The 14,958-nt window shown below is 42.0% G+C and overlaps 2 protein-coding genes across 5 annotated transcripts in view; one reads left to right on the plus strand and one right to left on the minus strand.

Annotated features, from left to right (window-relative positions):
* Positions 1–14,958, plus strand: part of LOC109475598 (enolase 4-like) — an 18,394-nt gene continuing 3,436 nt past the window's right edge. Inside the window, exons 1-12 of the mRNA XM_019776302.1 lie at positions 1–169; positions 670–872; positions 1,102–1,230; positions 1,478–1,653; positions 1,751–1,924; positions 2,175–2,295; positions 2,659–2,787; positions 3,254–3,316; positions 12,333–12,497; positions 13,211–13,336; positions 14,484–14,676; positions 14,847–14,914. Coding sequence (XP_019631861.1) covers positions 684–872; positions 1,102–1,230; positions 1,478–1,653; positions 1,751–1,924; positions 2,175–2,295; positions 2,659–2,787; positions 3,254–3,316; positions 12,333–12,497; positions 13,211–13,336; positions 14,484–14,676; positions 14,847–14,914 — 1,533 coding nt within the window. The 5' untranslated portion in view covers positions 1–169; positions 670–683. The remainder of the gene's footprint in view (positions 170–669; positions 873–1,101; positions 1,231–1,477; positions 1,654–1,750; positions 1,925–2,174; positions 2,296–2,658; positions 2,788–3,253; positions 3,317–12,332; positions 12,498–13,210; positions 13,337–14,483; positions 14,677–14,846; positions 14,915–14,958) is intronic.
* LOC109475601 (leucine-rich repeat and fibronectin type III domain-containing protein 1-like) lies at positions 3,449–11,357 on the minus strand. 4 transcript variants are annotated; one of them, XM_019776305.1, is made up of 4 exons: positions 11,301–11,357; positions 8,374–8,593; positions 8,153–8,206; positions 3,449–5,127 (listed from the first exon to the last, which is right to left on the minus strand). In XM_019776305.1, exon 4 carries the CDS (start codon positions 5,041–5,043, stop codon positions 3,607–3,609), a length of 1,437 nt encoding a protein of 478 aa, XP_019631864.1. In that variant the 5' UTR covers positions 5,044–5,127; positions 8,153–8,206; positions 8,374–8,593; positions 11,301–11,357; the 3' UTR covers positions 3,449–3,606. The 4 variants fall into 4 exon arrangements, with proteins under 4 accessions (XP_019631864.1, XP_019631863.1, XP_019631866.1 ...); XM_019776304.1 differs by lacking the exon at positions 11,301–11,357 and having other exon boundaries at positions 8,374–9,253; XM_019776308.1 differs by lacking the exon at positions 11,301–11,357 and having other exon boundaries at positions 4,955–5,127; positions 8,374–9,268.

The following is a 14,958-nucleotide window of genomic DNA, read 5'->3' on the forward strand; positions in this document are numbered from 1 at the left end:
AGATGGCGGACTAGTTTGAAAAAAAATTGCAGTTGTCACATTCAAACCAGTTTTTCTTTATATTTATAGACGGTCAGTGGGTTCAATTACTCGCAATTTATAAAGTGTCGTATTGGTGGAAGGCTTGAAATACACCAGCCGTCATATACTTGACCCAAGGACGCGTACGGTGAGTACGAGTAATTTATACCATTTGTGCCCCCCCCCCAACCCAACCCAACAGTCTTTGGGATGGGGGGGCCCATCCCAACGACTACGTAGGTGGAAGGACGTTTAAACCTTCTTGGTATGTGTGTTATGATAGTGGAAGGACCTGAGCTTAGTTATGATGATGCCAAGTATGCTAATTTGTATGTCTTAAATCACGGTTGTGTCCAAAACTCTACTATAAAGTCAGATAGTAAGATTTTGAATTCACATTTCATGATTGTAATAATTTTTACTTTTAACTCTGAATCACATAACTCAGATTACCTTCCCATCAATATACTTACTCGAAATTAAATCAAACGTATCAACAATGCTTTAGTATAATTGTTTGATTTTGATGTTCATAAGGATATCCCTACCAAAATTGAAGCGAATGAGTTTTGGTTGAACTAATATAAGCACAAAGAAATTCTAAGACTTAAAAGTACATGTCTGAGCGTCTATTTTCTTCCACCTCAGTGCCATAAGCTACAATGACATCAGCCGCCACGAGCCGCCTGGGCGGGACCACGACATCCAGCTCAGCACGGGAGGCGCGGGAACTGTACGAACTGAAGCAGCAGGCCGTCAAGTTCTACCAGGACAACCACGTGCCACAGCGCATGGAACAGGTTCTCAACGACATGTTCTATGAGAACCCAGAGGACATCTATGGCCATCTAGTGAGTTCGCCTTGAAAGGGTTTTTGGTTGTGTGAAAGTTCATTGACATTCATTGACATTGACTGATCTCACTATTATTTGCTTAAGTCAAATTAGAGGCACTGAAAAGTCAATGGTTAATAATTTTAATGGTAAGCCAGGCTGTTTTGTAATTTGGAAGTTCAATATATGTCCTAGCTTGGGACAAACTGACTGACACATTGATTTATTAAACATACACTCTTTGCAGGCTGAATATTTCCAACAGTATGCTAAACCACCAACAGTCAGCCAGGTCACTGTTCAAGAGGCAGCAGACTGTAGGGGACAACCTACCATACAGGCAGAAATCCATGGAGTGGTCAACAATATAGACAAAGTAAGGTTTGAGGATGTACATGTACACTCTACATGTTATCTGTTCAAATCTGCCTTTGATGATACATGTATTTTGAAAATGTTGCAAACCCAAAACTAAATGGATGAGGGTTTTACTTGGACTTACTAAATATGATTGAGATTGCACATTGTTCAACTTCATATTTCAATGATTATGTCACAGTTTAAAAAAAAATTAAAAATTCAATAAGTTCTGCTGTGTCTTAGCAAACATGTACCTTTTTCAGGTACTCTGCACAGTTACTGTTCCCACCACCAACTGGGACACAACTGTTACAGAGGAAGAGGAGGCAGAGAAGGCGGAGTCATTAAAGGTTGCCATGGAGTACCTTGCTGGGCCAATCACAGAAGCCCTGTCTGGTACAGAGGTAGCCAATCAGAGGGAAGGAGACCAGAGAGTGAAGTATGTGGGAATATTGTTCTACTCTTTTTAAAGTATTTCAACCTGCTTTTTAAAAATGTATTACGATATCCAAAACATTCTTGGACATTTTTTGCAGGAGTTTCATAGCAAAGATTCTTGAACAGTTTGAAGAGGAGCTGAAAGCTAAGAAAGCAAAGGAGGAGGAGGAGTCTCCCAGAGCACCGACACCCAAAGCACCTTCAGAAAAGGGCGGCAAGGGGAAGAAGGGAAAAGGCAGTGCAACAAGTGTCATTCTACCACCACAACCTAAGTAATTAAGAAATTTCTCAAATTTTGTCATGATTCTGTAACTTTGTCATGCTTATGCAGCATCCTGCTAATTTTAGTGGTGTCACTGTCAGTGAATAAGTAGCTATAGGTAGGTTACCAGATTTTGGATCGAGATGTCACTTTTTTTCTAGCAGTGCTGGGTCTGATTTCTCAGTAATTCTGCACTAATGACTTCGCAATTAACCTTCTCCTTGATGCACAAAATGTCCAATGCGCACTTTTGCTTACAGGGAGGAGCTTCCTCGTGGTATCCAGGCTGTGTGTGCAGCATCGCTGGCCCTACTGGAGGCTGGGGCCCAGGCTAGCAGGCAGCCCCTGTACTCACATGTAGCAGCACTCAGGACCGGAGAGGTAACCACTTATATCTATATTAGGTTTATTCAATGTGTTATTGACCTTGGTAGAGACAGACTATGCCAAGGCTAACAGGCATTATAATTACATGTATCTGGTATGAATCAGAATGGGAGTTTTGTTTTATGTTGTCCAGGTCTATTTATGATGCTATTGACCCTCTCAAAAGTAGGGCCAAGGCTACCATGCAGTTAATTAAGGCAGGGCTTTTGAATGTTAAGTATAGGGAACTGGTTACATTGGCTTGTCTATTCATTGAATTGAATATAATTGGTTCCAGATTGAAACATCTTGTACAGTCTAGAATTTCTTTGCTTTGAATCTTGTTTAAACCTTTTTTGTTTATCACTACTTTTGCAGGTGCCTAGCAAGCTGAGACTCCCCCTGCCAATGGTGTGTGTGTATCACGGTGGCAAGGCTGGACCAGGCAAGCTGAACTGTATCAAAGAACTGCTCATCATGCCAAAACCAGGACTGCCATTTAAAGAGGTATTTGACATTGGCTGTTTTCTGCTTTATTTGGAATTATTGAAAATGTAAGGAAAAGAGAGTTTGCCCCAATATCTTGTCTTTTAGTGTCCTGATACTGTTTGTTATCCCTTGTATTCCTCTCTCCTTCTTTTTCTTCCTTCCACCCTTCCTCCTTTTTTCACACTTATTTACTTCCTTAGAAGCAAACAAAACCAGGAACAACACGGTGTTGTTACAGGTTCATATATTCAATGTATACCTCATCATCATCATATTTACAGATAGAGAACATTAGAAGCTGTACAAGTATATACACACACCAGTCTTATACAGTACCAAGAATGTAGATGAGTATCAAATCTGCAATAGATTATTGTCATGTACACATGCACATGTAATACATACAACCAGTATACCTTCAGAGAAATTCCACACAAATTTGTTTGTGGTTTAATTTTAAGACAATCATCTTCTCCACTCTTAGGCCATGAGAATGCTGACCAACATCCACAACCAGGTGGGAAAAGCGCTGGCAGCAAAATCAGGGGTGAGTGTCGTCATGTCTCTTATAAGTATAACTCAGCAGGTCCATCCTATAGTTATATACATGCAGACCAAATATGTCCAGATCTTACAGTACAGTACAGTACTGCTTTATACTCAAAGCTAAATATCCCAGATGTTGACCAAACATTTCTATACTTTACACTATTAATAGTACTTCATAATACTTACAACTGATAATCATAAAACATGTCATTTTTACAAAAACTCACTTGGATCACCCAAGTTAATGTGAAGACAAGAAAAACTTACATGTTATGTTGCAAATGGTATCTAAATGGGAACCACTTGTGTTGCTTTGGCAGCTGTACACTTTGCAATACAAACATTAACTCCTGCTATGCTGGCACCAATGACCAAAACACTTCCAACCATGGTTGACACAATGACAGTGATTGGCACGGCTTCATCTGGGATGAAACTATTCCAGATGCTATTTTCTGACTCATTCACAGGTGATGTCATTGCCTGTGTTGAAGACAGCAGTGTGTTCTGTGTACTAGTGTCCACTGTCTCACTCATCAGTCTTTTCATTACAGTAACATTGTGGTAAATAGCAACAGATCCATAAGTATTCTCTGCTTCACACTTGTAGCTGCCTTCATCACCCGGTTCAGTGTTCGCAATGTATAATGCACCAGACTCTGATAGGGTGAATTTGGTGTTTCCCTCTGTGGAAGAATCTACAGTGTCACCGTTTGGCAGTGTCCACACGATTGTTGGGTTTGGTAGACCAGTTGCCTCACAGCTTAATATTGTGCTGTTTCCCTGAACCACGTTCACATCCTGGTCCTGAGCAGTGCGTGTGATGTTTGGGGCAATACAGGTCAGTTTTGCAGTGTCCAGGTAGTAGATCTGTTGTCCCTGTAGCCAATCAGGACTGCCACATGCCAGGTAGACTGGCCAATCAAATGGACTGTAGATGCCCGCCTTGTGCATGTTTGCAAATGGCAGTAGTTCGCAGTCACAACTGATGGCATTGTCCGCCATGGTTACTGTTGCCCACACGTAGTATTCAAAATGAGCAGAGGCAGAAGAAGGGAAGGTCGTGATCCTGTTGGAGTCAATTTTGAGTTGATAGTTGAAGACACTTGCAAAGCTTTTATCTAGTGGCAATGCCTGAGAGAGGGGGAAGGAAGTTAGGTAATTGTAGGAAAGGTCCAGGTTGTTGAGATCGTTGGAGAGGAAGATATTTTCAGGCAGCTCTGTCAGAGAGTTATGAGACAAGTCAATTGTTTTCAGACCTGCCAAGTCAGAGAATGAGCCATTGGGTAAATTCCTCAAGTTGTTGTATGAGAGTCTCAGAGTTTGAACAGATGAGAGGCCATCAAAGGTGGATTCATGAATGTCGTGTAGGTTGTTATGTGAGAGGTCAAGAGTCACTATGGTGGACAGCCTGCAAAATGCTGCCTCTTCTAGAGTCAGCAGATGGTTGTAGGATAAGTCAAGAGTCTGTAGACTGTCAAAGGAACAGAAGATGTCCACAAAGAAAGCGGCAATCTGGTTTTGGGAAAGACTTAAAGCAGTGGTATCGGTGGGTATGTTGGTCGGAATGACGTTCAACTGGAGACTGTTGCAGTTGACATCTGTGCCATCGCAGGAGCATGCCGGGCTTGTTGGGCAGGAGGTGACTGTGGCAAGATGCTGCAGCAGGAGGCAGGATACGAGCAGGAACACGTAACGCATGTTGAACTCCTTAACCATTGCCATCAGATGTTCTGCTGACACTGTTTAGCAGGTCTTCTTTTTGGTTGAACGTCTCAGAAATGTCCTCAGAAGTACTCTTGATCAGAGCTGGCAAAAAAAGGAAAACCACTAATGATTGTTAAATTGCAGTTCTATGTGGGATTTCTGTAGCCTGGGTGCCATCCCCAGTAGTATATTCGCAAACTCTATAAATGGGTCTGGACTTGCACACATATGTAGCGTCTGGAGTCTAAATATTCGTTCAGATTTTGAACGAGCGCGCTGATTGGTCCTACTCGTCTAAGCCCTTTTTGGGGTATGTACATATTAGGTAAGACGTCCGAACGGCGACGTTAGCGTCCGTTCGAACGTCCGAACGCCTTATCATCAACATGTCCGACGGCGAACCGAACGCTAAAGCGCACATGATATAGCCGTAGTCAGTCTTTCCGCGATAAATCATCAACATGGCTCAGGCACAAGCCGCTCAGCTCACGGAGGTTGATGTTGACGTCGCAATCACGTCCGTTTTGGACGATTTAGACGGAATATCGTCGCTCAAAAATGAGCAAAAAGATGCATTGAATAATTTCGTTCGTGATGTTTTGGGCGTCCTACCGGTAAAAAAAAGAACGCACCGAGAAAAGGAACACTCGCGCGAAGATCTGTGTTTACAAAACAACAAACATCACTTGAATAATGCAGGCGCGCCATTGGCCGTCGTCTCTGAGGCTCAGCCAATCAAATGAAGCCCCGCTGCTCGGGCTAGCTCATTACGTGACGTCATGACCAATCGTTTTATATGTGATCAAGTCCAGACCCAGTTATAGAGTTTGCGAATATACTACTGGGGATGGTACCCAGGCTAGGATTTCTGATGATCAAAGTTTGATGACAGTGTGATTCTTCAGCATACCCAAAGTAAGCTCCCTAAGGTAAAATAATTCTATAAATGATAAATCAGTTCTCCATTTCCTATAAACTTATATCTGTATATGATTGGTGCTTATAGGTGAAATGAATCTAGTATTTTGATTGCAAGGGTTGTTGACAAAAGAGTTTGACAATACTGAAGGCCGGGCCCTATACTGCAGAAGCTGTCCCCTCCTCTGACCCTCCGAGGATTAAAGTGTTTTGTTGCACCTACTCTGACCGCCCCACCTTTTGCTTTATTTCTGCAATGAGCAACAGGTTACAATGATATGTAAGCTTGCTACAACAAAGGAACACCATAGGCTCGTGTCAATCTTAACCTATTTTCCCACAGGAGGCTGAAGAGCTTTCTTGATACATGAGTTTAAGGAGGGAGTATCAGGCTTGGTGAGGCGTGGGGTCAGTTTGCAATCTAGATACAACCCTACAAGAGTTGTCTTTGTGTTTGGTGTCAGTTAGAGCAAGGGTCAGGGCTAGGTTTTCACAGTTCAGTGGGAGGGGGAAATGGGTATTTTGGTCCTCCTGTTTCAAAACAGGTGAGGTTGTCAAAACAAAGTCTTGAGTGTTATAAACAGAGTTACTGTATCAAAGCGAGAGGGGGAGATGTCAATTGTTCTGTGCACATAGAGATGTCATTTATATTTGGGAGATTTTGGGAGATTGGCATGTCTTTGTAATTTGCATGTTAAAGTACTACTTCTCATTGAACTTCCATGGAAGTCTCAGCCTAAAATACAAAAAGCTAACATTTTCTGAAACCCAGTAATCTTGCATTTTTTCGTATTTCCCTAGTAACCTTTGTGCTGCAGGTTATCAATACAGATTTGGGAAGTGAGGTAGCCCCAAAGTATTCTTACAATAACTTCTCATGTCTACAGTGGTAGCATTGGAAGAGTCAGCATCAGATGCTGCCTGTTCAATGTAAAACTGCTTTGTATAAAAGCCCCTGCAATTTCTTAACCCAGGGAGTAGTTGCTTTGTCTTACTCTTAGCCCAGTCTTTGATTGCTAGACATTCTAAGCAGAGTTTGCAAGGAATGTAAGGTTTTCTGGCTTTCCAGAGCCTTGGCAATGCCAGAGGAAGTTCTTGGTTATGAATTGGAGGAAGTTTGGATTCTGTGGGTTTCCTGTGAAATACCTAACAGTTTTCTCCTCCTTTCACTGCTCAGCTTGTCTAAACATAACAGGTATTGTATGTCAGAAGGCATGAAACATTCTTATGCATTCTTATTACCCATTAGTTTGTAAACTTCCTGTGTTGAGATTATTTAGTGCTTCGCACGAAACAGGTGAAAATGGATATCCAAGCTACTGAGAAAACTCACCTTAAAGAAGTTCTGTTTAAAACTTGTGGTTATGTATTTGATACTGAGTAAAGTAAATTATAATCATGGCAAAATCGTAGATCCTTAACTGGATCATGTGTTTTTCGAAACTTCCTCTTTCCAAGAAAAGCTAAAGGCCTTCGTTCCAGAAGCAGCGAGAGAATTAAGAGCTCATATTGAACCCTGCACCTGTATTAGCTCAGTATATAGCATCTGCCCTTCTTGTTATGACAAGTGGGGGAATGGCTTTCTGTAAACTAACACTGGATCACGATACCTTCTACACATTTAGCACTGAGGATTTGCTTCAAGCCAACTATGCTACTACCCTTGGGTCCTCATTGGCAGGTTGTACATCTCTACAGCATTACCCTAAGCCTGACTCAGTCTGTCCCTCTCTGCTGTACAAATACACATCTTGACTTTAGTGACCTAGCCCGTCTCTGTAATATACACACAACTTGATCACACGTGGCTGTGAGGAAACAGAGTCAGGGCCTAAAAATAAAGTGATCTTCCTGTTACACTGCTGTACTCGCAAGCTGGAGGGATACGTTGTTGTTGAAAGTATTTTATAGATTTGTATGTATTTTAGCTCATTTCTGTGGAATTTTGGAGGCTTTATTGCAAGTCTTACTTCTTGGGTCCCCAGTGAATATGATTAGGGGTCATCAACAGCAGTTTAGGAGTATAGACAAGTGCTCTGTCTACACCTTAGGCATTTTAGAAGATAGAACACTTAAGTCAGAATTGCAACAAAGATAATGGAGCAGATTCTGCAGTCCTATTTCATTGTGTCAATGTTCTTGGTATAGTTTGGCTGTTGAGTACAGAGTACAGAGTAAATGTAAAAATATATCACAGTTCAATTCCTACCTTTTTCTTCTGGAGGTTAAACTTTCAGTTACCAACTGTGGTGTCGTGTGTCCTCTGAAAAAAATACAGGACTTTTCTCAGTGTTTGTGCATGTTGTTGACAAGAAAATTGATTGATCACAGTTAGCAGCTTTTAAAAAGGCATGCTTAATGTTGTAAGTAAAACTAGCTATGAAACTTTCCTAGCAGAAAGACGAGGGGTGGTTGATATTTCTAACCTACCTGAGTCTTGATGTAAGATCCCTGTCGCTATACCAGGCTCGCTTTACTGGGCAATGTCTCACCAGACTGGAGAGGGAAGTTTCCTTGTTGAAGTCGTAAGGAGCACTCACGAACCTGTCTCTGAACCCCAGATTTTTATGTGTGCCCACCTCCTCATTTGCATAAAACAAATGGGTATCCTGCTCCATTGGTGAGATCCACATGTCGACCAATCAGCTTCCTGCTTGAAGATGTCATTAAGAGCTTAGCCAATCAGTGCAATGTTTGCATAGAACCTGCTGGAGACAGAAATGTGGGGCCAATGGCCTTGGCACTGGCTCATCTCCAAAGGAATGCAATGTTCTACACACTTTTCCATGCTTACAGAGTCTTTAGGGGTTCTCGCATCTTGAGATAGAGATCAAATCATTGTGTTGTTTCTAACTTTCAAGTGGCCAGTCCGCCATGTTTTACACCGCTGCTGAGTTTTCCTTTGTGCCTGGTATTTACCTAGTATCATTTCTGCTCTGTCAGGTTTTACAGAGAGAAACCTTAACCCTTTGATGGAAAATGGGGAGAAAGAAATTCTCCTCGAGAAGCTCTCATGAAGAAATAATACCCATGAATTATTGGCTATTTACTGATGATGAAAGATAGTGGCTTTTCAAGTGGACACATTATCGCTGTGATTGTTTGAAAGTTGGGCTTCCCAGGAGGTTTGGGTTCCCCCTGTGCCATTTGTTATCCAGTAGCCAACGGTGGCAGCCGTTTCTTTTGCGCCTGTCAGCTTTTGTTGATGATTGTTTGGGCGACACAATGTCCAGCAGGTGCATGTTAAAGCTGGGAACGGTACGGTTTGCAGCACAACCCGTTGCTATGACGACATTATGCCAAAGCAAGTAGCGATAACGTCTGCCCCTTGACACATCCTCTGGGTCAATGCGAATGAAAGTCAGCATAGATGTGAGTCCTTACAAATTACACTTGTTCTCAAATGTCCTAAGTGCTACCTTTTATTACAATTTCTTTACGCTCTTGTACTTTTATCAATCCATCTCCATTGCGGTCCTCAAGAATCTGGCAGGGGCAAGAGGAAAACATGGTTGGACAGTTTCTATTTATTGTGTGGTAGTTTCTCTGGTAACATTGCTTGACATGGTCTTTTCTGCCCCATGCAGAGAAACCTAGCCATTTGTAGCAATACCACAATATGGTACGTGATGGTATATTTGTTATTGTAACCTTACAAAGAAGAGGTTATTGTAGGTTTCAATGGGGCACTGGTACAGAAAGAACCGGTAGATCAGTGATGACAGACATGGGCACAAAACAGGTCAGGACCAATATAGCAATACACTTCCCAGAAGATGTCATCATGAGAAAGAGCAACTGATCTCAATTGTCATCAGGATGTGTACTATTACAATAAGGAATGTCTGTTCAAAAAAAAGTTGTTACATATTTCTTCAAAGAAAGTTTTAGTTTTGCTTGTTGCCTGTCCTTGTGTTTTTTGGAATGTGATAATGTTCATTAGACAAAGTGAGGCAGAAGCATACATATTAGTATTGGACGTTCAATGAAGTGTTACATATGCCAATGACACTTCAAGACTGCAGGAGAATTGCAGTCTCTTAGTGCCACTGACGAAAGGTAGTGGATGCTACTTAGTACTAGTACCTGAAACGTCTGACCGTTACCAAAATCATATCCAGGTGCTTGAGTAATTGTTTTTTTGGCGTACCTTAATTACCTGGATGTCTAACGGTCATCAATGCAATATCGATACTGGATATTTTTTTTGCAAAATTCTTTTTTATGGTACTAGACTTTTACATAATATCATATGTAATTTCATGTAAACGAGTTGAACGGAGCATCAGACGAAAAAAGTAGAATCTAATTGGAGAATGTACAGGGAAAAAAATTCCACTGCTATAGAAGTCATTATGTAACTACCCCAAGGCTTCTAGGAAGCTGCGGACAAGCTTGCATGGCATAGAGGTAGCCACGTGTTGGTCGCCAGTCGGGCGTCGCCAGAAAAGTAACTGTTTAGCCTTGCCTGGCTGCGACTTGTGTTTTTTCATGACAACCCTGACCAGTCAACGTCCTCAAAGGATAATAATCCTTGACTGAGCCTTCCGACGGACAGAAACTTTAACAGTATCGGCGTAGCTAGATATGTGAGAGCGAAACTCAATACTGCAGGAATGAGAGGGAACGTGCACCCTAATGGGTCTACAGTATGAAGTTCAGGTCAGGAAAAGTTCACCTCCATTTTGTTACACCGGCGGCTTTGAAAACAGTGAAGGGGTAAAGGTGTCAGCAGGTGGCCATGAAAAAAAGAGCAGCCTTTTTTTCTCTTAAGGATGATATCAACAATAACAGTAAAGAGCGTTCAGTCACTGTAGGAGGTCTGTACAACTCCGGACGACGTTCACATCAGGCACACGCCTCGTGACCAATACTTCTGTTTGAAAGTTTTGACAGTGCGAGCGTCGCCACAATGCCCATGGCAGGTTTTGTGTGTATGTTTACGTAAGCATTGTTTGTGCCTACCGCAGTAGACTATCAGGTTACCCTAGGTAGGACTCAAACACTGCCTACCTGTCAGCCAGGCTGGTCGATGCTCAATAGCCAGGAAATCACACTTTATGTCGCATGTTTTTCTTCACTATTTGCTACATGAAAAGTGTGCCGGCAAGGTAACATATGGTCATGATACTAGATTAATATACTGGACATAGAAAAAAAAGAAGCAAGTTGGAAAAGGTTTTAACTTGATTTATAGAGAAGGAGAACATGCAACAGAGTAAAAAGCCTAGTACATTTCCTAATCTGTATTATTTTAGTTTTTCACCAATGCTGTAGGATGTTGATGCAGTCAGTATTTTACCTGAAATATAAAACTTCCTACTGAGGACAATTGCACAATTCAAGCTGTAAAGTACCTGCATGATGCCTTCCTGCCCTACCCTAGTGCTCCGGATGTATTTTCATGTTACAGCAGTACTTTGAACGTTGTTGACAGTGAGTCATGGGAGGAATACAGTTTTGCTTTGTCTTCAATCCAACCAAATCTAAACAGGAAAACGTCTCCTTCGTGTGCCGGACACACGTTTGGTAAGAAAGCAAAACAGCAGGGGACAAAGCAAATATGATTTAGAGGAAGCGGATGTGTTAGAGTAACACCAAATTAATCTGCACTAAAACAAAGTGTCGGCACTAGGCCTTGCAAAACAATAAAGTTTTAAAAAAGGGTGTCATTATTTGGAATAACATTAAAGGATGCTTTTTAGGTGATAAGTATGAACTTCAAGCAACTCCTTACACAAAAAGGTTGTTTATTGTCATCCATCATTAAACTTATGGGCAGTCACCTTTTGTTGGGTCATTAGAACCCAATAAACACCTGATTTAAGAAAACACAATTCCTTGGAAATGAGGCGTAAGAACATCCTGGACTGTTCGAAGAAATGACTGAGAAGTCATACACGCTGAAGCTCCTACAACAACCATGTAACAATCTCTAACAGCAACAAGGATGGGTGTCAGTAGTTCTGTTATGTACATTATCGCCATTACTCCTTTGGGAATATCTTACTCCAGACGACATTTTTCCTCGACAGGTGTTCCAGCAACTAAGCAATAGTTAGTGAAATCCATCCTGAAGGCATAAACCATTCACCTGTTCTGAGAAATGGCTGCTAGAGTAGCATTAGTCACAGTCACTTACATGTAGCACCTGGTCCATCAACTACAGGTGTCTGCATATCTGTCATGGATACTTCTGCCTTTGAGTCTTGGAAAGAGATCCCTCTGAACAGGCTAAATATTGGGTATAGCCAACCAAAAAATGCCCTACAAACCAGTATAAAACAGCAATAGGAAAGTTTATACTCCCTTTGAGGAAACATTTAACTCCATCCGGTGTGAAAATGGTATAAAACGTTTTTGTAATCCCATGCTGCCCCCCCCCCCAGCCGACAGCGAGGAACACGACAGACCTGGGTGCGTACTGCCCGCAGTATGACAAGCTGGAACAGCCGCTGGACCTGGTGCAGGAGGCGCTGGCTGCGCTGGAGCTGCAGGCGGGCGAGGATGTCCACATGGCCATCAACTGTGCTGCACACGAGATGTTCGAACTGGTGAGGTCACAATATAAAACTAGTTCACCCCTCCTGCTAACCTCCACTGCAAGCTGTAGAAATTGAGATGTATTACTAGGCCTTCATCAGGGAAAAGGTTAAAACATGTGCAGGGAGAAAGGGAAAAATTGAGCCCTCTTCCATTGTGATCTTTAAACAGCCTGTCAGATCAGGCAGTTTTCATTCATTGTCTTTCACAACCACCTGTTGATTCAATTTACCTCGCAATTGAGGATATTGCAAGATTCCATAGAGTGGGCTATTAAATGTGTTGCTATATGTATCCTTGTAGTAAATAGTGACCTAGCAATGTGATATGGGACAAAAGCAGACCAATGATATCATGATAAGAATATTATAGGTGATGAAAAATTTGCTTTCCACCATCACCACTGCCACTAAGGATGCCAGGTTCCTGATGGTGGGGAGGGTAAGTGCATGCTTGACATATGGTGAGATAAATCTAAACACTCTCAGGCTCAAGAATTCCTCACCAAGCACTTTTCTTGAGTCAAGAAAAACTGCTAACTTTCATCCTTAGAGTGCTTGGTGAGGAATTCCGCTGCTATAGGCATCTGATGTTTCATTGTTTTCAATCTGCAAAAGCATCTTTGTGGGCGTCAAAAGTAGCCATTTGTTATGATTCATCAATATCATTTGTTCCACAGCTTCAAGATTGTTGCACAATTCCTAACATCTTAATTGGCATGTAGGAAAAGGGCAAGTATGAGGTGATGACTGGAACTCAGAAGACCCCTGACGATATGGTGGACTTCTACAATGACATCCTGACCCGCTACCCGGGTGTCATTGCACTCATCGACCCCCTCAGGAAGCAGGTACGTGTGATGATGTGTAGGCAAAAATTTTGGATGCTTCTCTTTATGTTTATTTTTTCCATGCAACTATGACACATTGTCTGGTCTGCCATTACTTTTATGAAGGGCTCAGTGCTGCAAGTTCTCCATTTGCAGTCCTACATTGTCCATCTGTCAATGCAAGACCAGTAAAATTTCCTCTTAAAGAAAGGAAACAGGTAAAATCAAGTGCAATTAATGTATGCTTGGATATCAGCCACAGAATCAAGATTGTACAGCCTTATATAGGGTACATGGAGGTTATCAGTGCTGTAATCTAACATCAGGGTTAATAGCCTGGCTATGTTACCTGTCACTTGTCCCCATGTTAACACCCTGCTTGTACTGTAACACTAGACATGGAAGGCTGGGCAGTTCTCAAAATGTTCCCAGCAATGTCCAACAATAACAAGGAAAGACCAGGTGCACAAAATCAGCACTCATCTGACCCATTTAGAGTTTCTTTTCCCGTGGGAACTACCTGGATCCTCCCACTATAGGTGGAGGGGACAGTTGTCATCACGTATTGTCCTACACTGTAAAGTGTCAGTAATAAGACACCCGTACACCCCCACACTGGACAATACCACTGGTTTATGGTAAGTATTTGGGAGAGTCTATTAGTGGACGTCTCCTCCGTGGTCCTTTATCTCCAAGTGCTTAATGGTGTTTGGGGTAGCATCCATCAGTTGTTCAGATCTAGGATTTTATTACTTATGACTCAGCGATGCATATTTATAATTAGCACATAGTGATAAAGATGTACAAATGTATATATATCAACCTCTCAGGTGATTTTAGTGACAACAGCAATACCATTGGCACTACTAAGAACAAGACCATCTTATTCTGAATCACACATTATGGTAAACTAAAAATTAGCATAATGCCCCAATTCTTCATACCTCAAGAATAAAGTTTAGTTGCTGACAATGACTTTGCCTAGTGCATATCAAGGGTTACGCCACTTGAGTAGCATCGTGGTGTAGTGGTTAGTGACCCTGCTTCTGGACAAGATGGTCGGATGTTTCAATCCCAGCCAGTTGCTGCTCATCTTGGAATCTGGCATGACAAGATATGATAATGATGATCTTGGAAATAAGTCCTATTACCCTTTTTTCCTACCCAGGAGAAGACAGCGTGGGTGAAACTGACAGAGGCAGTGAGTGAGAAGTGTTACCTGATGGGTGACCAGGTGTGCCCACGGACTGAGAAGTTCCTGGTGCAGGGCATGGAGGAGACCAGGAGCAGTGCAGCAGTCTTCTCCTTACACAGCCTCACCACTGTCAGCGATGTCATGGATGCTGCCAAACTTGTCGTAGGTCAGTATCTTTCATTAATATTTTAAAAAGTGGCAATTATCAAAAAGCAATATAGGAGTTGTTTTTTTTAATACCGGTACCTTTTGCATCACCCACTAAAATGAACAAATTGCTACCAGTACTGTTGATGTATTACTACTGACCTCCACGTGCTGTATTGCCCTGTACAGATGGTGGTAGTGAGGTGGTGCTGGCTGCCTGTCAAGGTGACACAGCTGACACTACACTGGCAGATCTGGTAAGACAGGCAAAAAGAATTGTTCCTGGCTAAAAGAAAAGAAC

The sequence above is a fragment of the Branchiostoma belcheri genome, unplaced genomic scaffold (assembly GCF_001625305.1).
Source record: "Branchiostoma belcheri isolate BF01 breed outbred unplaced genomic scaffold, Haploidv18h27 scaffold34, whole genome shotgun sequence".
Classification (NCBI taxonomy): Eukaryota; Metazoa; Chordata; class Leptocardii; order Amphioxiformes; family Branchiostomatidae; genus Branchiostoma; species Branchiostoma belcheri.